The sequence below is a fragment of the Perna viridis genome, chromosome 1 (genome assembly GCF_037379345.1).
Source record: "Perna viridis isolate PV_CMFRI_1.1 ecotype Kerala chromosome 1, ASM3737934v1, whole genome shotgun sequence".
Classification (NCBI taxonomy): domain Eukaryota; kingdom Metazoa; phylum Mollusca; class Bivalvia; order Mytilida; family Mytilidae; genus Perna; species Perna viridis.
In genome coordinates, this window is record NC_142445.1 from 35,562,081 (window position 1) to 35,586,820 (window position 24,740).

The following is a 24,740-nucleotide window of genomic DNA, read 5'->3' on the forward strand; positions in this document are numbered from 1 at the left end:
ATTAAAGTTTCATTCTAAAACCGCCTAAATCTACCTCTGACAACGCATGCTTTGCTAATTTTAGAGGGGCTCAGCCCGTTACGCCCCCGCCTGAATCCGCCCCCGAAAAGCTTTTTTACGCCCCTTTTTCAAAATGCACGGATTTGCCCATGAATTTATTAAACATTTTGTGTCATTTCAAGAACATGGTTTAACTTGACGTGTTTATCAAAAACGATTTATTCGGGGAGATATAACATTACAAACTTTGGAGTGTATATTTAGATAATGTAAAGTCCTTGTATAAACAAAACACAAAAGTAATCATATCAAACTAAATAGATGACAACAAACACACAACATCAAAATATTCTGAAGTAAATGTCTTATTATATATTTAAAAAGAAAGTGTAAATTCCACACGCACAGCTTGACCACCCCCATGGACTTTATATTACACTCCCTAACAACTACTGATATAACAGAAGCTAATAGAAAGAACTTATTCATCTGTAAAAATAGTATAACCTAATTCCTCCGCTTTTCAATTTGTATGCTCGTTTTGTATCACTGAAAAAGTTGTGTTGATAAGTATGGTGCGATAGGGTCAAGTGCCGACTTATCATTAATGTCTTTAGTTTTGTTTCACTTATCCTGAAATGTTTCACTCCCCTTTCAGATATGCCCCATGATAAACAAGAAAGCGCGGTTTTATATTTATTTCGAAAGCCAGCTATACATTTTAACATGTAAAGCTTGAACTGTCAGTAAATGTTAAATACAAGTCTGTAAGTTGAATTGAATATGTTCAAAACACTGTCATCCAATGCTTATTCGTGTGTTGTTTATTTTTAGAGACCATGCAATTTGTTTGTTATATTTAAGATCTGACGTGTACTTTCAGTTTCACATTTGTTTATATTTAAAAAAAAAAACAAACAATCTACTAAAGGTATAAATGACTAGTGCTTGTTAGGTGAATAGTTCTAGTTGTGTTTAATATGTTAAACTATCTTTTCTCGAAAGGCCTTCTAATAAATGAATAGGCATGTAGTTGTTTAGTCCGAATTTGGAGGTCAGAACGATGTGCCATACAAAAAGTTGGAGATACAGCGGTACCGCGGAGTATCGCCCTTCACATGCTTCTTACGACTTTCAGGTTAAAATCGTGTAGGTGATGCATACCTAGTTCGATTCGGGATTCATTTTTCTTTATGCTGATGTAAGTTTTATCGGCTATTTGTCATCAAATCTCGGTCAAAAGAAGTTTGAAAGCCTTAACCCAGGGTCAGCAGCCATTTACTTTCGATTTCCAACTTTGAGTGACACAAGCGAGATTTGGTCGTATGCAAATGAGATTCCATCATGCACAGGTGGTCATGTGAGATCAACAAACACCGCCTTCTTTGTGTGTCTAAACAAGCGTGTGCACTGGAACAACATATTAAAACACGTGGTTGGATCCAATTTACAATTTACAATTACTTTTCGAAGTGTGAATTTTTTAGATGTGTAAAATATTACATGTGGCACCCCATCCTTAGAATACCCTAATTCAACTGTTTAAACTCAATTTTCGAGCAGGTTAAAATATTGGAAATGCATTGGGGGGGGGGGAGGGGGGGCAGAAGGCAATCATATACATTTTCTACTAGATTTTAAATTGCTTTTAAATAGCAGTTTATAAATTTGTTTTGTACTTATTTTTAATCTTCAGTTTAAAGTTTAACATAATGTTATTTCAATGTGAGATTTTAACTGGCAGTGTAACTTGTGAGGAACTGGATGTCTGTATACCTGTTTCTTGTTTTTTTTGTTTAGATTTTATGGGGAAGAGAGGGCTTAGGGAACCCAATTATATTAAGCTTGTGAAATATTTTTTCTTTCACTACCAAACATCTCTGCATGGATTTATATACATGTATAGCATATTTAAGCTTTTTTTGTTTTATTATGTTCATGTCTGACTTTCTACACAAAAATGTAGTACTTGCAACTACCTAAAGACCATTTGAATTACCTCTGATCCTGCAACTCTACTCTTTTTTAATTAGTTATGAGTGTGTTGATTTGGGATATCTAAATAAAAAGAGGGTGGCAGTTTCAGAGGAAATTTAACCCAAGTTAAAGATTAATATTATTTTCAGAAAAAAGCAACCATATCTCTTTGCATTTTATAAAAACTATCAGTAATACATATACGTACTACCTCATATGAATGTATGGTTGATTCTTACAACTGAATACCAGTGTGGTTCTGTTGACTACATGTAAGTCCTAACAAGTTACCATAGATGAGGACATAAATTCCAAATTATACTCTTTGGTCACAATAAAAGATATCTACAGGCTAAAAACCACTAATTCCTATTCCCATAGGCTTCTATGCTAATTTCACAATATTCAATGGCTTCTCTGGACTTTACCTTAACTTTAACCTGCAGAGGACTATATATCAGCATGATTCTACATATGTCGGCTCACAATCCTCAGAATGGCATGTGGGGTTAGCAGACTTGCAGTGCAGTACTGGTCACCGGAAGTGAAGTGTCTATAAATAGCATGGGAAATCCCAGTGTTTTCACAAGATAGGGGTATATTTAGAAATCATTATGGAGATTAGGCTTCACATCACAAGAAGCAAAATGCACCTATAAAATGTACAGAAATGTTTTTCCTTTCAGAAACTGTTTAAATTTTTTAAATGAGATGAGAACTTTTTTCACAGCACTATGAGGAACAGGGGTAATTTCTGCGTAGGACTATTTTTGCGTACGTTCCAAATGCTCATTGGTTGAATTGGTGGTCTGTAACCTAAAGAGTCACTTTCTGTCTTAGAAAAAATATATAACTATACAAGTATCTTCCTATACACATACTGAATGCATTTGCAAAGTTTCAGTGAAATGTGACAAGCGCTTTTTTAAATATTTGATTTTTAAATATAGGGTAACCAAGTTGTGTGAGCAAAAAAGTGATAATATTCTACCATACTTAAATGCATTAAATATTTGCAAAGAACTTTTTCTGACTTTTCAAATAAAAAAAATCAATCACAACTTGTTTTTTAACAATATTAATAAAGAGATAGCCTTTAAAAGTAGTCATTTTCTGAAAAATTGGTCTATTTTTAAACATTTATGTCTGACATGCCTCCCCCTTTTTCTTGATCACATGTCAAAAACCCTAAATCTTTAAATTTTCGCAAAAGATAATATCTTTGGCTTTAAATTTGTAAATACAGTGTTTTCACAATAAAACATGACAAGTAAAGGGCACCTAAAGCAAAAAAAGTACTCAAAAATGCATTTTCCATGTTGCCATAGGGAAATGCTTATATGTCCTTAACCGCAGTAATGAAAGTGAGTTTTTCCTCATTTCTAATCAGATATTTGCTCAAATTTACACAAAACTTGATTTCAAGTGCTGATTACCACCATATTTAAGTAAATATAGCCCTCAAAGTTAAATATTTGATATTTTTACTAAGTTTTCTACACTTTTCACAAGATAGGACATAAAATTCAGCCAAAAAGACCAATTTTCCATAATTTGGACCTATAACTTAAAAAATGCATATTTTGAAGGATTTTTGTAGTGTATTCCTCTCATAGCAAAGTTTACAAGATCTTCAAGTAGTTTAAAGCTATTCCAAGAAACTTATCATTTTGCCATGGCCTCAGCTTAAGCCTAAAAACCACTAATTCCACTTCCCATAGGCTTCTATGCTAATTTCACAATATTCAATGGCTTCTCTGGACTTTACCTTAACTTTAACCAGCAGAGGACTATATATCAGCATGATTCTACATATGTCAGCTCACAATCCTCAGAATGGCATGTGGGGTTAGCAGACTTGCAGTGCAGTACTGGTCACCGGAAGTGAAGTGTCTATAAATAGTATGGGAAATCCCAGTGTTTTCACAAGATAGGGGTATATTTAGAAATCATTATGGAGATTAGGCTTCACATCACAAGAAGCAAAATGCACCTATAAAATGTACAGAAATGTTTTTCCTTTCAGAAACTGTTTAAATTTTTTAAATGAGATGAGAACTTTTTTCACAGCACTATGAGGAACAGGGGTAATTTCTGCGTAGGACTATTTTTGCGTACGTTCCAAATGCTCATTGGTTGAATTGGTGGTCTGTAACCTACATGTATTCACAGGTCTGAGTCCAAATTATCTCAAATATTTATACGACCCCAGAAATTGTTCACTTGCATATTGGTTTGGATTTGTTGTGGTCATCTGGAGACACTTGGTTTTTGTGAAAATTTCAGTATTAGTTGGTTGATCTTTATAAATTTTAAAACAAGGTTGCAAACTACAACAGGAAGGTTGGTATAGATTTTGGGGGTTAGAATTAGGGGCATAAATGGGTCCTAAAACAAGAAATTCATTGAATTAACAATGCAACTCTAATAAAAGTATAGCAATGCCTGATATTGCTTCACAATATTCTATACCACAATAAACAGACTTGGATTGATTGTTTGGGTTGTGACTTAAGCCAAGTAAGAATAAAGGGCCCTAAACAAGTATTTTTCCCCTTGATTTAAGAAATAAAGGGGAAAAATACTTGTTTATTTCTGGTTTGGTTTGAAAAATTTTGTAGATGTCACATCAAAATCCTTGCTTGCGTTTTTCAATTAGATTTCAAATATCTTTTACAGTTTTCAAATTATAAAGGAAGCCACGCCCTAACAAATCATATTTTTTGAGATAATGAAGTACAAAGTGATCCATGAATGCAATCTAAAGCAGACCTTTTTACTTGTATTGAATTTCAAAATGTGCAATATTGTGTCCAAATGATTTGTTGTGTCCATAATGAACTGTAAAACTCTATGTTAAGTGCGTCAATAACTAATATTGTGTCCACACTTGCAGAGTTTAATTGACTGTGGTTGTATCATGCTGCATTTGGCAAAGCTTTTTTATGTTATGTTGGAGACATTCTTGTATTGTAGGGTTTCACATTTGCTTTCAATTTGTTTAATTGCTGAGGAGTTTTCTTCATCTATGTATGTCATGGTGAAAGTTATAACACTCACATTAGTTAATTAAAAGTTTATTTGGAATTTACTTGAGTACCTACATGTTTATACACTAGTAAACTTAGTTACATCTTCCAGTGACAATATTCTTGTAGGATTTAGGGGGCAGGGATTTAATGTCAGATAAGAAATTTTTGTTGCACAAACACAAACATTTAGTTTTAATTCAGAAACAACTGAAATCAATATTTCATTTTGAAAAAAAAAATGCCTTCTTTAGTAATTGGGGAAACATAAAATCATTATTATACTTTTCAATGGAGGAGTAAAATATTCCTTTTAGGATTTGGAACATTTTTAAAAGATCACTTGCCCCTTGCTAATAAAATGGTGTATGCTTCAGAGATTGAACAAAGACAAAATAATAAAACATAAGACATGGTCCATTTTACAAATCATTTTTGTGCTTCAATGCCAAAAACACCATTCTGTACAAAAAACAAAATTCTAACTCTAAATAAACTCATAAGGAAGTATCACTCAGTTGATGAAAGCTTAATTTTTATAAAGCTTAGTTGGCTGAGTGTTCTAGAACATTAGTGCAGGCAGTGTTTCATTAGATCGTGAGGTGTTAGAGCAAGGACAGGGTTTGAATCCTGGTGAGGAAATGACCAAATTTGAATCACAAATGCAGACTTGCATGAATTCTATAGTCTGCTTCAATGAAAAGTTCATAATAAACAAATAAAGGCTTCTTAAGTTAAGACTGTTAATTGGTACATGAACATTTTTGTACCTACATTTGAATAATGAGAAGCTATCCTTGCTTAATTGTTTGTTCTATAATATGTTTTAGGAGATGAAACGTTCACTTCTACTTTCTGCAGTCATTATTTCCTGTCTTATTGGTTGTCATGGTAATGAGGATTTTATTGATCCTTATGACTTGGAGAATTTTGATCCTGTCACAAAAACCATGAAAAAGGTTAGAATTTTTTACAAGTTTTTTGTTTTGAAATTGTAACATATATTCTATGCAAATTTACATTGCCACTGAAATGAAAAAAATTAATAAATTACACAGATCAAAGTTTTGGAAAAAATATATTGAAGTATGAAAACATTCACCTTAAATAATAAGTTTTTAAAATTGGTAATGACGTAACCACAATTAACTTGAACTGTCTTTAATGCAAAATGTTAAGTCTTATTGCACTTTTATAAATTACAAATAAAGTAAATAAATGTTTTTTTTTTTTCAGACGGAAAAGCCCAAATCCGAGTTAGACCCAACAGAGGTAATGAACAACAAAGAAACAGCAGCAGAATCAAAACCTGAAGATAAAATGGTTGTCCCAAATGTTATCTCTACCACACTCCCACCCCCACTATCATCAACAATGAAGGACCACACACAAAAATGTAAAGAGAAAAACATGGGTTCTGTATTGTTGCGGAAATTTGTGAAGAAATTTCTGTCATATTTTGAGAAAAAGGTAAGTATAAAAATAAAATCTAATTAGAAACTTGGTTTGCAGCTTGATTTAATTGAACTATGCAAGCAGTTTTGTTTGCTCTCCCAATTTCACCTTCCTTATATGCAGAATTAGGAGTTTTCCAGCACATGTTATTTTCCATTACAAAAGTGTCGGCTCCTTTTGTTTGGAATGATTTGAAATAGTTAAGGTTTACAGCTTCAATTTCAAAGATTGTTGCTACTCTACCAATGAGTGGAAAGCAGCCAAAGGCAACTCTGATACTTTTTAGAAGAGGGGGTATACTTGAGGATTAACGTAGCCTTATTTGTAGGTAAAGTGTAGTCAGATTATTTGTACTCGAACAAGTAAAAACTTTAAATTATTATCTTTTTTTCTGTAAAAAATTTTATTTCTTTGCTAAGCTTATGCTAAAAGTATACTATGACACATATAAGACTATGTTCTAGGCCCCAGTGACATCTCAGGAGTACCATTTGTGGGTTAAGTTGTCTAAGGCTGATTTCACAGTTCTCCAGAAATTCTCCAATGACCAAGCAAGTATCCATGATGCCCATGAAGTATTGGTAAATATGATGTCAGGTATCACTAAGTCTGATGTAGGATCTGCTACCAAGTTTTCATTGTGGTTTGAGGAAATGACTGGTGCCTCTCTAGATGCCATACTAAAGGTACATTTAAAAAAATCAAATATGAGATGTTTAGAAATGGTTTAAAAAATGTTTAAATTTGTGTAAAGCTTAATTAGGCTCAGACATGTGCAAATCATTTTTGAGAGTTGTGTTCTCGAAGTTTTAAATTTTGTGGGAGTATTTTGTAGTCTTTGCACAACCTTTGAAAGGCTCACTCTTCTTTTCCTTATTTTGTACACAGCTTATTGGGCATTTATGAATAGCAAACAAAAATATAAAGTATACTTTCTCTCAATACCAGTAATTCAAGAGTTAAACCCTTCAGATATGTGAAAATTCATCTGAGTAATGGCCTCTACACAATATGTGAAGAACATTTGGGTGTGCAAGCTTGTTCTAGAAGCTTTTTCAATTACAGGTGATTACTATTATAGCATTGGTTTCTATGGTGCTGTATTTAGAAATAGGAGTACATGTTTCATGGAGAAGAAGAGCAACACAAGTGATCATGTTGGCATTTGTAATTAGTATTCCAATGACTTGGTATGAATTATACAAGGTGAGAATTACACTGATGATAGAAAGCATCAGGCAAAATCCAGAAAAAAAACTTTTTCAGAAATGATTGCAATATTTCTATTTTGCAATAAATGAAGTCTTGAAAAATTGAATGGAAGGTCAAATTAGCTGTTAGTATGAAATTCTAAAAAAGAAAAAGAAAACACTGCATAATGTCAGTGGAAAGTTAAATTTGCTTCCTTTGGCTCATTTAATAAAAAGGTAAATGATCCTTTTGACAATGGATTTTTAATATTTACTTCTCCACAAGTTATTCTTAATTAGATTGCAGTTGAGCCATAAAGGCTTCTTGGATGCACCAGTTTTGTGTGTCCAAGGTAATACTATATAAATATATGAACATCAAATATTCAAATTTTCATGATGCTGTGTAATTTAGTGTCAAAATCAGTTTTGATGCATTGTAAATGAATTGTACTATGTGATATTTTATTTTCATGTAAAGTATTCAATATATAAAAGTGAATTCTGTAGATTTAAAATTTTATTTCATCAGCATGTCATTTTAAGTGCAAAAAAGCAATGTCCTTGGTTTATGAATGTGTTTATGAATTTCTCCTTAAAAAACTGCAGACAGCCCAGATAAACCAGCAGACTGTCACAATGAAGGAGGCTCCCAAGGAATGTGTACAGGACATGGATGAAGAAAGTTTGTTGTCTGTATATGCTAGTGCCTTCAAACATTTGTTTACTTTTCAAAAAGACAACTGTCAGCATTACTATGAGCATCTGTTGATTGACCCACTCTTGAAAGTTACTCCTACTAAGGTTTGTGTAATTGGTATGGTTACTTTTCATAATTATACAATATTTCATGATGAGTACACAGCATTCCTTCAATCATTTATTATACCAATTAAATGTCATTTAGAGTTTTTTAAGCAGTACTGCACCATTTTTGCATTTAATGTTAGCCCCCTTTAAATTATATACTAAAAATTGTCTTTTCTTATGAAATACTGTATGAGTGGTTATTTTCTCTGTGATTTAATTTTGACTGTATTCAGGGTCAAAGTTGTAACACGAAAATTTAAATCATGCGGGATGTTTATGAAGATAAAATAGAGTTATTCATCTTTGTCTTATTCATTAAACTTTTGTCTGCCGCAAAAATTACATTACACAAAAAAAACCTCACCCAGTTTTTTTAAGAAAAACATGAAATTTTTCTCACACTTTCATGGTAAAAAAAAATAATTATGCTTTGATTTTGCTTTATAGGGTAGAACATGCATAGTTTAATGCTTCTATTGAATTATGAAGAAAATGTTTTCATTCTCCAAATTTTTTAAATACTCTTTGATTTCATTCTAGGCTATAGCAGTTACTTTTGTGAGATTTTTTCTTTCTCCTCTGAAAGATGTCGGGACAGCTTGTAGTGAATTCATGAGAGCTTTATTCATTGATCTACCTGTTACCATGTATCCTGTTGCCATAGTTACAGTTGGTTTGTTTTTCTTCCTCTTCTTGTTCATGTGGTTTGGATACAGTATCAGATTACCCTTTTTCCTGTCTATAGAACCAAGTCCTGTGGTTGCTGTAACAGGTTCAGCTATAGACAGTACGTCTGCTTTGGAAGATGTTAAAAAACAGGTACTAGTAATATATATTTTAACACAATACAGCTGTCTGATACAGAATGAATGTTATCATGTGACTTATAGATTTGAAATAAGACATTTATCTTTAAAGGCGAAAAATTAAAAATCTGAATTCATAGATTCAGAATGATAAAGAACCTCAACAATTCCTTCTATTTTTGTTGAAATCAAACAGGTTTTAATTTTAGACCCTTTAGAACATGCTGAGGTTCAAATTCCTTTTCTTTGGGAACCAAATTTTATGGTTTGGCCTTCCAACAAAAACCATGAAAATTTGTACCCAACAAACAATAGTACTTTAACAGTATTACAAAATGTCTTATTTCCTGTAATCTATTTTCACAGTTTTTTCTTGCTTGCAAAATTAGCAATAATAGAGTGTTCTAAAAATTACTTGGTTTACAATAAGTACAATAAGAATTCAAACAATTCACTTTTTGTCAAAATCAAATGAAATTTGGACTAAAATAATATCGAAATTTCAAAACAGGACCCAATATAATAAAAAAAATTTAGTACTTGAGTTATGTTCAGCAATTCATAAGTCAAGATGTCAAGATTTTGAATTGAACTCAAATTGATGGTCAACATAAATAAGCAATTTATACAAAGTTTCAGTGTTGATGATCATAGTGACATTGATGATAACAATAATGCCATAAAACAACAACTATGTGGTCATAGAAAAGGTGGTATTTGTTTCACAGGTTTGCTTGCATAGCTGTGTTTTTTAACATCTTAAAGGGTTTTTACTTAAGTACAAAAACTCAAATGCAAAAGGACATTAATCCCAAATATCTTTTAATGCTGAAACTGAGGAACATTTATTGTACTGTATGCAGTATTACTAATCAAGATGAGTTTTACTGTGTATGCAACTGTCTTCTTAATGACACTAGTACTTTCTCTACAACATCTATTTTAAAATTTTAGTGATTCATTAATTTTTGTCTGCTGAATTTTGGGAACCTTTAACAGGAATGGTTGAATAATGGCATGAATTTTCAGAATAATGACTCAACTTCGATCTGGGTCACTTGACATCCACATTAGCCCTGAACAATGAAATGATGAAATAAACATTTAAGATACTTTGATTTCAAACATTTTTTTTGATATGTAAAAATATCTGAGTTACATAATATTTTTTACTTGAAGCTTGAAGCTTTACAGGCTTCAGAATCTCGAACAGCTGATGAGTTACGAAGGATGGCAGAAATTCAGACAAGATCCATTGAATACACAGTTGGGGCAGTGACTTCTAATGTAGCCCCTCCCACTCTAGGACCCGCAATTACAATTAACCATAGTGATATTAGTTTTGATTCAAAATGTGATGAAGAAATAGAAATTAAATCTCCCATTCCTTGTTCTGATGATTCTTCATGTCAACATGATCAAACAACTACACACCAAGAGACTGCTCCAAAAATTGTACAGGAGTCCTCTGCAATAGATAATATAGGTCCTAATACAAACACCTGAATAATTTCAGATATGTTCTTGTTGCTTTTTATATCATTTTGAAATCCCCTATCTACTGGTACAGGGTTTCCAAATTTCAAATTATTTGTTATTAGTAGTGAATATATTGATTACTGACTTATAAATCCGATCTAATTAGCATGTCTTTTTTACAGTGCAAATTCCATGTACAAGTCATAAACAAAATTTTGCCCACAAAGTCGATATCAATGTCTTAGACTAATAACAAGGGCAATATGAGCAATACCATGTATTTATCTATAATTACTGTAAACATATTAATTTTCATGGATTCTGTCAAGTGAAAATATGCAGGGTATCAATTGTCATGGTGTTAACACATGATTAGCTTTTCTTAGTGCTTAAATTGTCATGGTTTTAAAGCATGATAGCTTTTCATAGTGGTTAAAATGTCATGGTTTTAAAAAATGATTAGCTTTTCATATTGGTTGAAGCCTTGTTTGTACTAATGTGAAAATCAGAACACTTGGAAAACTAAAGCGTTTACAGTAGTTCATCCTTGTATAAATGCAAGAGCTGATGCATGATATAGTAATAGAGGTTAAGATATTCATGCCACTTGATGTATCTTTTCTTCAACTTTGACCTTTAATTGACACTGATCTTAAATGTCACAAAATATTTTTTTTAGGTCTCACATTTAATGAAGTTGAAATCAACCAGTAGTTCTGAATAGCATTAGATACAAATTCATCCTTTCGGGTAATGTCATTGATTTATTAAAGAGGGTGTCCATGGAAAACCTAGACAGTGGGTGATTTTGCTTAAAAAAATTCTTTCATCTATTAGAGATCACAGACTCATGTTTTCTTTAAAAAAAATGTTGGTTTGAAATTTATTGAAATGGTGAGCAGGAAAAAATTACATAGAAAGCACTAGAAACCTGATAATGAAAGAAACAACTGTTCACAATTCAGTTAATTTGTTGAACTTTAAACATATATTCTAAATCATCCACTATTAATAAAAATTGCTGTTTTTTCTTACCTCATGATGATTAAACATTACTGGTACATTGAAACAAACAAAAAATATTCTGTGCCGACCATATAATGGGATCTGCCTGGTGTTTACATGGAAAGTCTCTTTTTCATACAAGTCCTTTCATTATTTAGCCCACATTCACCTTAGATAAAAGCTGTTGTTCATAATTGTTCCCATTTCAGTATGTATGTCTGTAAAAATTATGATGGACAATTTCATGTATATAACTCATTATCTGAATAGTGTAAATGTGCCATAAGTATTAACATACCTGTTTAATGTATTGTCATCCATTCCATCCCCAAGTCTTTCACAAATAGTCCATAATAAATAAGGCCTTGAAAAATTAACATATTTCAGTGATAATTTAATGTTATTGAAAAACTGGCCTTGTAAGACAAGAAAATTAAAATGTTACCTGCCTAAAATAAAAACAGATTTGGTAACTTCTGAATAAAAATTAATAAAATTTGAAGTATGTTGCATAAAATTTAGATTAAGAAGGGTTTTTTGTTCATATTGGAGAGAAATCTTATAGCTACCAAAAATGCTTAAAAAAAGGTATGGTACCTGTGTTTACAATAACCTTTCCGACCCTAATTTTTTGTGCCTACCCTGAATTTTTTTTTTGCCATTTTTTACAAGTACTGTTATTGTCTGAAACCAGTCAAAATGAAAAAAAAATTGCCTACCTACCGACGCTAGTTTGCAGGGATGATAAACATTTTTTTCTTGGCTTTATGGTTATATACTTTCGAATGAAAATTTTATTTAAGATTTGAAGGATTTCTTATATTTCAGTAAATGCTGAATTTCAAATGGACACTTTTGACTCAATAATTTTTTTTTTCATATTTGAACTTATTTAGTAAAAAAATATAATTGAATAAATGATAGAGTTGATAGAATGGTGCCTACATTTTTTAATTGTATTTATGTTTGTGTTATTGGTGATGAAGTGCAATTCATTTACAATAATGTTAATTTATGCCAGTGCTGACTGCTAGTGCTATTTTTTTCAGAATAAGGTTTTGAAGCTTTAAAAGGCAAATTGTATAAATAATTGATGTTAATCTGTACTACCATTACACAATATTTTTATACAATATATAGACAAGCATTTTCCTTTTGTCCAGATGTTGCATGAAAAATGAAAAATTCTTTTTGGGCTTTATAAATTTTTTGGTACAATGTATGTCTTCATGGCAGAAAGCTGCCTTTTGTTTTTATTGTTGATATCTGATTTTTCGCTTTTTTATAGTTTAGGGTACACTGGAAGATGGAGTGAGGGTGCTCATGAACATATGTTTGCGTGTAATTTAATATTTATCTACATGTTAATTTCCCTTGTGCTCAGCTGTTTGTAACTTTAATTTTATATTCATGTTAAAAAAAGGTTAACAGTTTTCTTTCCATACATTATTAATTAGTCCTTTTTGGAGAAAGCCTATTACTGTATTTACCCAAGTTATGGAATCTGTAAGAATCAGGCAAAGTTGAAAAATAACGAATCATATGCTCAGGAAAAAACACACAAATTAGACAATTATGGCTTTTAGTTTATTGTCTATTGAAGACAAATTGAATTATTTGTCTTAGAAGTGTCAGAGGATGCAGAAAAGCAAGTTCAAAGTTACTATAGACTGATACAGGAAACATGAGTTTTCAATGCATTTCATATAATTCATACTTGCGTGTTTTTTTTTCACCATGATTTACCAACTGCCTAATTCTTAAAAAGAATAGCACTTAAAAATGTTTGTATTCATATAAAGGCCTCATGTCCTGTTGTCTGTTTATCACCAAGTTTGTATTCATTTTTTTGGTTTTTTGTAGTTTTCATTTCAATGTGTAAATAATGCAAGACAGTTTTTATCAGTTTTGTATATTGAAAGGAGAAAGTTTGGTAAAGACCCCTTTTGGCCTTTTAATTTGGGCATTTTTGAAAATTTGAATAAAGCTGATTTCTAGTTAGCAGTAGTATTGTAAAATGGTCACAAACATTGAATATTAAGATTTTTTGACAAGATATATGACGTTATTCCAGAAATAACAGTATGTATTCATATAATTTATGCAAAAACCTTTTAACTTTTAACATTTCTGCAATTTTCAAGATGGTTTTGGCGTGGAATGGAAGAGGTCACACATCTGTTGACTCAAGTGATATTTTTACATGAGTTGTAACTGACAATTATACACAAAATATATGAAGCAAGAGAGTCAATTGCTTGTGGCCATTCTCAGCCAAGTTTGAAGGGCAAACATGACTGTATATGTTCAAATTATTACCATAAACCAATCATATCAACTATAAAACACATTAACAAGCTGGAAAAACAATATAATATTGTCTTTGTGTTGCCTTTCTATTTGAGGCCAAATTTTGCCCTTATTAAACGATCTTCTGTAGGATAAGTGATATCAGATTATTATATAGATATTACTGATTTATTTTGTGTTCCCTGTGTAAATAATTTGGATAATTCACACTGTCAATCAAATTCAGTAATTTCACTCACTGCCTTTCTCCCGCCAAAATTAATGTTTAAAAAAGCAACAAATTATGGAGAAATGCATATTTATCCTGTTATAAGTATCTGGAAGACATTCACAAGATAAGTTCTTGTAATGTTTCGTGTATTGTGTACTTTATCTTGTTATTTAGAGAAACAAGTTACTGCTTTATCTTGTTATTTAAAGAAACAAGTTACGGCAAACTTTTTAATTGTGAAAGTGAGGGCCAACTTACCTTCATTAATGTTACTCTGATGGTTTTTGAATGTTACCTGAACTATCAATGTTGTAACCTGTTCGAATTCTGTTTTCTGTGAGATTTGCAGATTGACTTGAAAATGGTTAAATTTGCATTTCCTTAATTGAAAATGACTACTGGTATGTATAGATGCTATTGTTTCAAAATAAGTTCAGATTTGAATTCTTTGTATGTGGTTTACTTTATGTACTCACTTGATGAACTGCTTGTTACTATGAATCCCTCCCAACTTTCATTTAAACATTTTTTCCAGTATGATGAATTATTGACCAAAAAAAAAAAAATTTGATGAAGTAAAAGGTGCCAAAATTTTTTGTCTGAAAATTATTTGTTGCTGTTTCATATTACTTTCAACAACTTGTAAGTTTTCACCAAGCAATCAATTTTAAATTCTATAAGGCTTATGGTTGTACATTGGGATCAGAGACGCTCAGTCATTCGAGTTCTCCTTAGTAACTTTCTTCGTCACAAGTATTTGAACAAATAAATGTGTGAATGATTTTTTTATTTTTTTTTATCCAAATTATTTTCTACTTTACTAATAAGGAATGTATCATGCTTGAAAGTAAAATTTGCAACATTGTAAAAGGAGTGTAGATGCTGTTTGAAAATAAATGTGTACTTTATGTGCCTTTAGCTCTTCCTTGTAAAAATCAGCACTGGGGGTTTTTCAATCTTGTGAAAATTGTAGCATGAACAAAATCTCAGATTACATGATGTAAAATAAAACTATAATCATGCATTTGCATTTCCCATATTATTTGTACAGTTTTTCACAGTGTGTATAAATAGAATGTCAATCAATTACCGATTTCTGAAGTAGAAACTGCAAACAATAGTTAAACAGTATTCCACTTCACAGACATTTTTAATTTTTGTTCTGTTTCACCTTTTTCCCAATTTTTTAAAACCTGTCCAAAATTTAATTTGCAATCACATTACAAATGTATTTCAACAGAGTATTATCCTACACAATAATTATACTCAAATGGATTTAATTTCAGCTAAGAAAACAATTCTCTTGATCAACATATTAAGATTTTCAAAACTAGACACTATAAATTTGAACTTTCCCACAAATTTTTTCCTGGTTAAAATCACTGCTCTTCACTTCCTGTTTATTAATCATAAAATATTGATGATAAGATGGAGATTTTGACTGATGATTGTATTATATGGAACCTGCTTAGCATATTTAATGCTTCTCGGCACATTACTACAAGAACTTTAAAATTCCCTAAATACTTATTAATTACTAAACATCCAAAAAGGAGTACCTCAAATCTTCATTTCATTTGAAGACTAGATCTTAATTTTATTTGCAGAAATAATATAATATTATTGAGATGAATAATTGCCAGAAACATATTATTAAAGATATATTGAATGATATTTAAGAAATCACATTTAGAATATGTTTTTTTGTAGTGTTTAGAAACAGTAGAGAAGTTCCAGGGATGAACCGATAACAAAGTATTTTGATAAATCAAAAACTTTTTGAGAGCACCATAAGACTGTAGAGGTCAAACCCTGAACAGTTGGGGCAAGTGTGGACACAATCTTAGTTTTTGATGCACTTTAGCCTAAGGACTTACAATTCATTATGGTCACAACTGGTTTGGAAACCATACTGAACAAAACGAAACTCAAATAAAAAATTTTCAAAATCAAGACCAAAATAAACTAGAGGCTCTAGAGAGCCTGAATTGCTCACCTGCTCAAAAATAGTCTTTTTCAGCTTTCTAAAGCTGTACTCTTGACCTTACTGTATTATTGTCATGAGAATCATTAAATCTACATATAGAAAGCATCTTAGTTGCCTATCAGGTTTTCATATTATAAAATATGTCTCTTTCAGTCATTTTTTTACTCTAACATCGATCAACAAATCTGTATGAAAATTTTAGCAGTCTCACCAGGTTGATCAATATTACCTCATGAAAATTTGGCTAAACTCACCGGTTTTCGAGTTATTTCAACAAATCCTCAATTTTCAGTAATGGTGGCCATGTTTTCAACAGATAAAAAGACTCCACACACAGATTGTTAAATACATCCTATCAAACATAGATGCCATTTTTGGAAAAACCCATCATTCTAGTAGTCTCAGAAGAGAAGATTTTCAAAGTTGGAAATGAAAAATTCTTGAAAAAAATTCATTTCAGGTCTATTTTTGAGAGGGGCCATGCTTTTTTGCCATATCAAAACTTTACGCATGAGTTTTGACTATTTGGTCCCTTATTCTAAAATGGTAGGGACCTTTTTAAACTTCAAATTAAATAGGAACCTTCCTTTAGTGGTTAGTTAAATCATCAAAATTCAATTACAATAAGTCAACTACAGTGTAAGTTTTTGCTCTAAAACAAAGTGTCAATGGATCATGACATTGGCGTCATACCAATATACAACCACATTTTTTTTGCAGTCGTATAAAAATCAATGACCAGCTTATAATCCAAAAGGTTTTGCAAAATATGAAATATTGTAACTTGTCAATTTTGCTTATAAAGAAAGAGCAGAAGTTAAAGTCAAAGAAAGATAACTCAGGTGATACTGGGTGTTCCAATAGACATGGAAGTTTTCAGATATATTTCAGAAAGGGCAACTTGAAGGTCAGTTTCATTTATCTGTACAAAGGTTTTATTTCTAATACATGTATACTCATAATTGGGACATTTGCACATGAAAAGATGTTCAATCTGACCACATGTGAATAGATTAGAATTCACGTTTTTGATTTTAAGGGAACATTTGGAGAACTTCACGCTATTCATAATTTGGTTTTTTGAGAAGTGAAAGTAGTCAGATATTTTTCAAATGTTACTAGAGAGCAGTATTCTGTTTGACTTGGGACTGATAGTTTATAGTTAGGTAAATACCTATAAAATAAAAATTATTCTATTGTTGAAAAATTAACACATTTATTGTCCATCAGGTTAGGACAGGACAAGTGTACAGTGAGTGCCCTTCTGTGTGTTTGAGGCTGTTGTCTAATGGAATTTACCCAACATCTCTAATTCAAATTAACACTATTTGGTGGTTGAAGTCACTGTTTTGAATGTATGTTTCATATGTTCTTTCGATTCTAGGTAAAACATTTGTATAATTTTGTTAAGCTTTTGTGTCTAAAACATTTCTTTCTGAGTCACTAATACAATCCTTCACTAGCTACTGTTATTATAGTGCAGTTTTATACATAAAGAAATTTCAGTAAATGAATGATAAACAAGAAGACAACACTATATTGCATGGTCTCTCTGATATTTTATTAACATCATATATATATATAATATAGATAGAGCCCCCATCACTACAAAGTACACAACATTACAACACAGATTCATTCTGTGTACAAATGATCTCTTATAATACAATATTGCCAAATTATCTTTTGATTGTGAAATGTGTGTGTTGGTTGACAAAGAAAACATAAAAGGAGGGAAAAAACGATGAGAAATGACGATGAGGGCCTCCAAATAAACAAAGAAAACAAATGATATCTCCGTCGACATGTTCATAAAAATATGTATACGGCAATATACAAAGCAATTGCAGATCTATCAACAATGAGTAATAAATACAAAGTTTTTGTTCAACAAAAATATATAAACAATTTCATTTTACCATTGGCCTGTGGAGAAAGTGTTGCATTTGATATGCTTTATATGTATTTTACAAAAATGATTTACATAAAGATTTTTTAATGGTATTGGTCTTCAGTTAAGTATTTACCAATGAAATGATTTCTTGGTCATTATATTTTTCTATGTCTACTTGATTTATTATGGTAAATGACTTTTATAATAATGACAAATGCAAAATTTCATACAGGAACAATACTTTCTCCATTAACCAATGATAAATGTAAACAAACATCACATGGGCTACGATTCTAAAAATAAATTAAGAGGAGACAACTCTTCAGAGACTTTGCGTAAATCTAAGTGCAGAGGATTTCAAAGTATCAGGAATTTGACAGGAAATGTATAAATGAAGGTTTTGTTTAAAAACCCTCAATGTGAGGTAGTCGTATTGTGGCAATGCAACTTTGATATTCCAAATATAGTTAACAATAGCAGAATCTGGAATTTCAAAAATGAAGGAATCTGTTGACTTACATTGGCAAGTCTTCAGATATTGCCTGAAAGGAGATAAACCACCTTCCTGGATCTACCAATGATAATCTAACCACTTAATAATTTACTTCTTTATCAAATTTGCCAAGTGGAGAGTACATTAGGGAAATCTTACTACTAATATTAGAAATGTTAACATATATAAATTTGCTCTGCAGAGAATACCACGCTACCAAATTGCTTTATATAAAGAATTAAGATCATAAAATAAATCAAAATACAAAATCACCAGACCTATTCAACAGACCTTGAAAGAAGAAAAAAAAAGCATTCAAAAGTACATAAAACATTTTGATATGTTCAACCCTCGATTTGAACAAAACATATTTTAGACAATATAATCAGTTATCAAGTGTTTTCATATAAAAAGACACACAAACATGTGCTGCTGCAGGGTTTTATGTATCCATACATGGCACACGTACCAGTAAACTTCACAATGAAATGTTGGGGGCAGGGGGCAAAAAATTATGACAGCACTACTGCTAAGTAATGAACAACAGAAAGGAACAAGGTCTACATTTTTCATTTCAAATATGACACCACATCTACATGAACTATGGAAACACAATTAATGATTATTTGTACAGATGCTGTTTATAAAAAAATTTAAAAATTCAGAACATTTAACTTCACATGAATGTACAAGTATTGCAAATGTAACTACACATGAGACTGTTACTATAAATAAACACAATGCAATCTCATCCTCTCATCTTTTGCCTCCTTAATCACATAAAATTACCTTTCTTTCCACAATGAACGAAATTTCATGTTACAAATATAAATACACTCAATAATGAATGTCTAAAAACAATCATACTCAATTCAATCATTCAAAGTCAGTCACCTGATTAAGGTCACATGGTTGAAGTCACATAGTCTACAATGTATCATGTGACATATGAAACATTTTCATAAAAAAAAAAAAAAAACACAAAAAAACTCCATGATTAATACACAAGAAATGTTCATATGGAAATACAATTACAACCTAAAACAAAGAAACCTGCAACCAATTAGAATTACCTATCAAGAGTTAGTTCCCTTGACATACAATAAGTGAATGCTAAACGAGTGACAGGAAATTGCTTAATAGTGCCCTAAAATTTGTGAAGGATTTACAATGAAAATAGTACAATATACCAGGAAAATACCAAGCATTGAGATTCCTCAAGTATACACAAAAAGTAGCAGACATATTTATCTTTGGTTTAAATGGATAGAAGATTATGCTGTAAGGCCCATTTGTTAGCTATATTGTGTAATGCAGATATTTTACAATCTTGTACTACATTATAAGGGATATAAACATAGTAAAGATGTATTCTTTTTAAAACTATTCTCTTAAATGAAACTGGTCTCAGCATGGAAATTCATAATTGTAAAGTAGCTTCTTATCAGCTTCATCCTGTAAGGAAGACTTTTTCCCTTTAAAATGAGCATTCCAAATGAGCCCTATAATGTTCTAACATGGTTGGAGCAATATGTGTTACAGTTCATTTTAGGAAAAAAATTGTACCAGAATATTTCAAACAAAATATATATAATACACAATTCACAACCACAGTATTGAGGCCAAATAAAATTAAACCATGGGTTCTAATATGCTTTTTCAAAGGACAAATATTTCCTCTCCATGAATAAATTTTGAGATTTTCCCCCAATCTTGTCAATCTAAAATATTTTTCTGGATGAACTTGTCAAACCCAAATTATTTTTCGAAGTAAAATTGAAATATACAACCACTAACTTCATTTTGCTTCAACAAGAAACCAAAAGGCCCAAAAAGTGAATTTTACTTGGCAATAAGCAACATTTTATAAACCATTGAAGAATTTCAGCGTGTAAGCTTGGTAAATTTTGAAGGTAGTAATTGAATTCAACTCATTTGTCATTCTCTTATTGTTGAGCAAAAGATCAAGTTGTTTGCATGTAGAACTATACACTAAACTTCCCACCAATTTTCTGTTCACGAGGCGATTACACAACTTTCATCAATACCTTCTAGAATCTATCTTTAAGATTGTAGTTTTAAATGTGGTTACTGAATAACAACTTGAGACACTATGACTCCCAATTGCATTGAAGAAAAATGAAATCTTAGAAAATGTCCAGCCCAAAGAAAGACAAATTTCAGTACATCTATTAAGAAAATCTAATTATAGGCTCATAATGGAGAATTAACCTTCCATTTTTCACTTAACTTCTTCAGTAAAAAATCAATTAGTAGTGGTATTAACTAATTATGAAAGCTTAAACTCAAATAAAAATGTTTTACATATTCATTTACCCTCTATGTGTCCATGTCACACTAATTGGTTTGTATATTTGTACATGGAAACTACCTTTGGGCCATAGGGCCGAACTAATGTGCATTGTCTAATACTTTATAAGTATATGTATAGTAAGTCATTCAAATTAAGATGTTACCCTCGACAGGTGATTCTTTTAAAGTAATCTGCCTGTCCGAATAAGCCTGGCCCTCAGTGTCACTATTTCCTGAATATATATCTGTTTCAAGAAGCATGTGGCAGTCATCTTTAACCATGGACAAAATTTGTATCCTCTCTTCCTTGAAACATCTGAAAGTCACAGTGATGCTAGGCAGTGTTCAGAGAAATAATGCAAATAGCTTTACTAAAAAACATACTTGACAAAAGGTCAAATGACCTGAGTCAACAAGACAACCTTTATCTCTTACTGCTTAAAATTACAGGGAAATCATCAGCATTAAAATGTATTATTCAGAAAAATGGAAGGTTTTACAAACAAAATCTTTATCTTTTGTCACATCAGGAAAATAATGGGCAGAGAAACAACAATTGGATAAATAACAACAAAGTTTTTTTTTTTCTATTTTTCTCTCATTCTACTTAAGTGCAATATTGGACTAAACCAGGAGAGGGCAACTGTGGAGAAAATTTTGACCATGTTTCATCTCTCAAAATGTTGGGTTAATTTAAAATAAAATGAAACAAACATTTTCTTTTTTACCCTATCTCTTCAACTTACACAGTTCTAAGTATTCTTGTTCACAGAATATATATTTTTATAGATGGCAAGGTCTCTTTAAGTCTCTTGTTCCTGTCTCAAGAGTTTCAAAAGTAATATCTGATTTTCTTGTTGAAGGTTTGTATTTTAAGAAAGAAAACATCACTAAACTGATTCTGAACTTTCACAATCATTAAATAACATCTATTTTCAACATATTCATTTATCTGCAGATCAGGATTGTCATTTAAGACCTGGTTTAATCCATCTATGGTGTGCAAACCTATTGGTTTGTTCATGCCTCTTACAATTAAACACAGAAAAGGATTTATAGATCATATCCTTTTTCGGTTTTATAGAAATGATGGTCAAAAAATGATCCCTCACAGTTTAAAGCTTTAAAAAACTGGTGCACATAAATTAGAAAGACACACCAAAAATACATAACCAATTAGTGTGTGAGGCATGATCAAACCAGAAGAAATAATCTCTAAGCCAAAAAGCCCAATGTCAAAGTGGCCACCCTCATGGCTATTAGTAGAAGATAGAAAGCTGTAAAAAGTGGAACACATTAAAGTTAGAAGTATATGTTTGTACAGTACAGAAGTAAAATATTTTCACTGCAAATGTTTTTTTATGATATAACTCCTCGACTCAACTCAGTGAGAAGGGTAGTCCATCAATGGTTTTTTTTTATGACTGATCAACATTTTACACATTGCCTAAAAGGCTTCATCGTCAAAATGGACATGCAGATTAACAAAAAAAGGAAGAAAATGAGTATAAAATTCTGTTAAATCATGTTAATACTAAAGCAAAGACATAATTAGCTTCTACAAGCTAAATGATATAACATAAAGGCAGCTTTGGCTTAAAAGACTATTCTGAATTTCAAACAATCCTGATGTACAATTACCTCCCTTAGATAACCTCTCCCAACCAAAGCTATGAAACCTTTTACCCTTTGCTTTCAATGCAGGATTTGACCAAGATAAGGAGCGATCAATTTGAAAATAATGAAAATAAGAAGTCATGAAGTTAAAATGCATTTGTATCTCGCACCAAATGTAATAAACAAAAGCACCCAAGAAACCTTTACTTCAAACACCAATGAAAATTTGGCAGTTCTGAAATAATGAATCAAAATATATAAAGTGAAAAAAACAAGGAGAATAGCACTTAAACAAAAGCTCTCATGGTTAGGCACGACAAACAGGCGCTAACGACTAGAAAATAAAATGGTTCAAATAAAAATTTTCCAAAAACACAAGTACAGGTGTTAATTTTGAATTATCTGTTTTGCAACTAATTTAGAATCAAATATTACATTTAGAATAGGCTCCCATCTTTAGTAAAACCATCCCTTTATGAAGCAAGTGATAAAATGGAAACAGCACCATTGTTTAATTACATAACCCCCCTTCCCAAAATACATACATTGTCCTGAAGAAATGCATGCTTTTAACGCGTCTGATAAAAATGTCACAAGTGTACAAGAATTATAAATAACAATTATAATTTACATGACTATTGTTAACAATTCTACGCGAGATTTTTTTTATCATGGTGCCATAAAATTATAGTCCGGGTGATCGTCTTTTTCAAATCGTTTTGCCTCTTCCTGCATAGATTCTTTTATCTTTAGGATTGCAGCAGATTCATTTTGTTCCTGCAAAGGTACAACAGATCGATCAGTTGATATGCCACACACCTGTCAAACGCACCTTTTACTGCAGGTTGAATCGAGTGCACCCATCCATGTAAGTGTGAGAAATTTCACCCAAAAGTGCATAACAGGGTTTTCCCCTTTTTCTAAGCAGATTATCTATCCTTAAACTTTAAAAGGCATTTTCCTTTTTCTTATTTCGAAAAAAAAAAAAAAAAAATTAAAAGAATTTGACAGGTATGTGAAAATGAAAAAAATTACCACCTGTCTTAAAATTTGGCATGCTTTGACAACAAATGAAAATTTCTACAGAACGTAGTCATGCTATGAATAATACGAGAAGAAAGACAGTATACGTGGATGACTGAAGAAAATTCAGATGATCAATATTAGGATGAGAGGTGAATATTAGTGTGTGCCTCATTTACATGCTTGCACAAAATTCACTGAAATCAGACCAGCACCCTGCCAAAGAACTAAGTTTTTTTCCTGTTACATGTGCATAAACATGCTAAAAATTTGTGTAATGGAAGAACTATGGCTTCAATATGCATTCAAAGAGAAACCTATCATACAAGTACAAGTAACTTTTAACAAGGCCACAGGTGTGGATCAAGAATTATAATGATTGGTCATAGTAAAATTCTACCCACAATCCACTACTACTCCATGTTAGTCCTAAATCATGAACCCTAAATCCACACCTGATTTTTTTCCATCAAGATTGTTTGATTGTTATATTCTGTCTTTATTCACAGTAAGCAGTATATATCAACTAAATGAGACAAAAAATTCAAGAGAAAAGGAAAAAACATAAAAATGACAAGCAAAAGAAATGACAGAAGCTAAAAATTGAGATCTGGCATGCAGAGTCGTTAGGTAGCTGTTGGTGAAAAAATGAAGCATGTGTGATGGTTACAGGGTCAGTTTATACACACACAAACACAAGTATATACAGAAACATACAATAAATAAAACAATATCGTCAATACACAATCAGTTTTAGTACAAAAACAGTAATGGTTTCGTCAGATCTATTCATAAAATGGTTTTGTCCATTTCAGACACATTCAATTGATATGTGTCGCACAACAAAAAGTAAAATTTCTAAGCCAAAGTCATATCCCCTTTTTGCTACTGCACCTAATAGGTGCTTTCATGAGATCTAGGAATTAAGACAATGATAGCTCAATAAATGTCAAAAGGTTGTGCAAAGGATGACTGTTATTGCTAGTCTTTGAACTGTTCTCTCCCACAACAATGGTGGAATTTAGGTTACATAATTTCAATTCTTGGTAGTGTATTCTACAAATTTGAAACACCCTGCATTCACTAATTTTGGGTTTGTCCTAATAAGACATTGTTCAAATACAAGAGACTATACTAATGA

The 24,740-nt window shown here is 31.4% G+C and overlaps 2 protein-coding genes across 23 annotated transcripts in view; one reads left to right on the forward strand and one right to left on the reverse strand.

Annotated features, from left to right (window-relative positions):
• Positions 1-634: 634 nt before the first annotated feature.
• Positions 635-24,170, forward strand: LOC148628538 (chloride channel CLIC-like protein 1). 3 transcript variants are annotated; one of them, XM_088589284.1, is made up of 8 exons: positions 635-767; positions 5,837-5,965; positions 6,243-6,476; positions 6,926-7,147; positions 7,527-7,667; positions 8,261-8,455; positions 9,002-9,280; positions 15,983-24,170. In XM_088589284.1, exons 2-8 carry the CDS (start codon positions 5,840-5,842, stop codon positions 16,013-16,015), a joined length of 1,230 nt encoding a protein of 409 aa, XP_088445410.1. In that variant the 5' UTR covers positions 635-767; positions 5,837-5,839; the 3' UTR covers positions 16,016-24,170. The 3 variants fall into 3 exon arrangements, with proteins under 3 accessions (XP_088445410.1, XP_088445401.1, XP_088445418.1); XM_088589275.1 differs by lacking the exon at positions 15,983-24,170 and adding an exon at positions 10,447-15,180; XM_088589292.1 differs by lacking the exon at positions 15,983-24,170 and adding an exon at positions 13,040-15,180.
• The window catches only part of LOC148628539 (single-stranded DNA-binding protein 3-like), a 73,541-nt gene continuing 66,599 nt past the window's right edge, over positions 17,799-24,740 (reverse strand). For 14 of the 20 annotated variants that reach the window (XM_088589391.1, XM_088589338.1, XM_088589470.1 and 11 more), the window contains one exon: positions 17,799-23,353. In XM_088589391.1, coding sequence (XP_088445517.1) covers positions 23,246-23,353 — 108 coding nt within the window. In that variant the 3' untranslated portion in view covers positions 17,799-23,245. The remainder of the gene's footprint in view (positions 23,354-24,740) is intronic. The other 6 variants (XM_088589454.1, XM_088589462.1, XM_088589480.1 and 3 more) reach the window with 1 other exon arrangement.

Coding starts and splice junctions, on each gene's coding strand:
- LOC148628538 (XM_088589275.1), top strand. CDS start 5,840: ATGAAACGTTCACTTCTACTTTCTGCAGTCATTATTTCCTGTCTTATT. Junction 6,477..6,925: donor TGTCATATTTTGAGAAAAAG/GTAAGTATAAAA, acceptor ACTATGTTCTAG/GCCCCAGTGACATCTCAGGA. Junction 7,668..8,260: donor CTTGGTATGAATTATACAAG/GTGAGAATTACA, acceptor AAAAAACTGCAG/ACAGCCCAGATAAACCAGCA.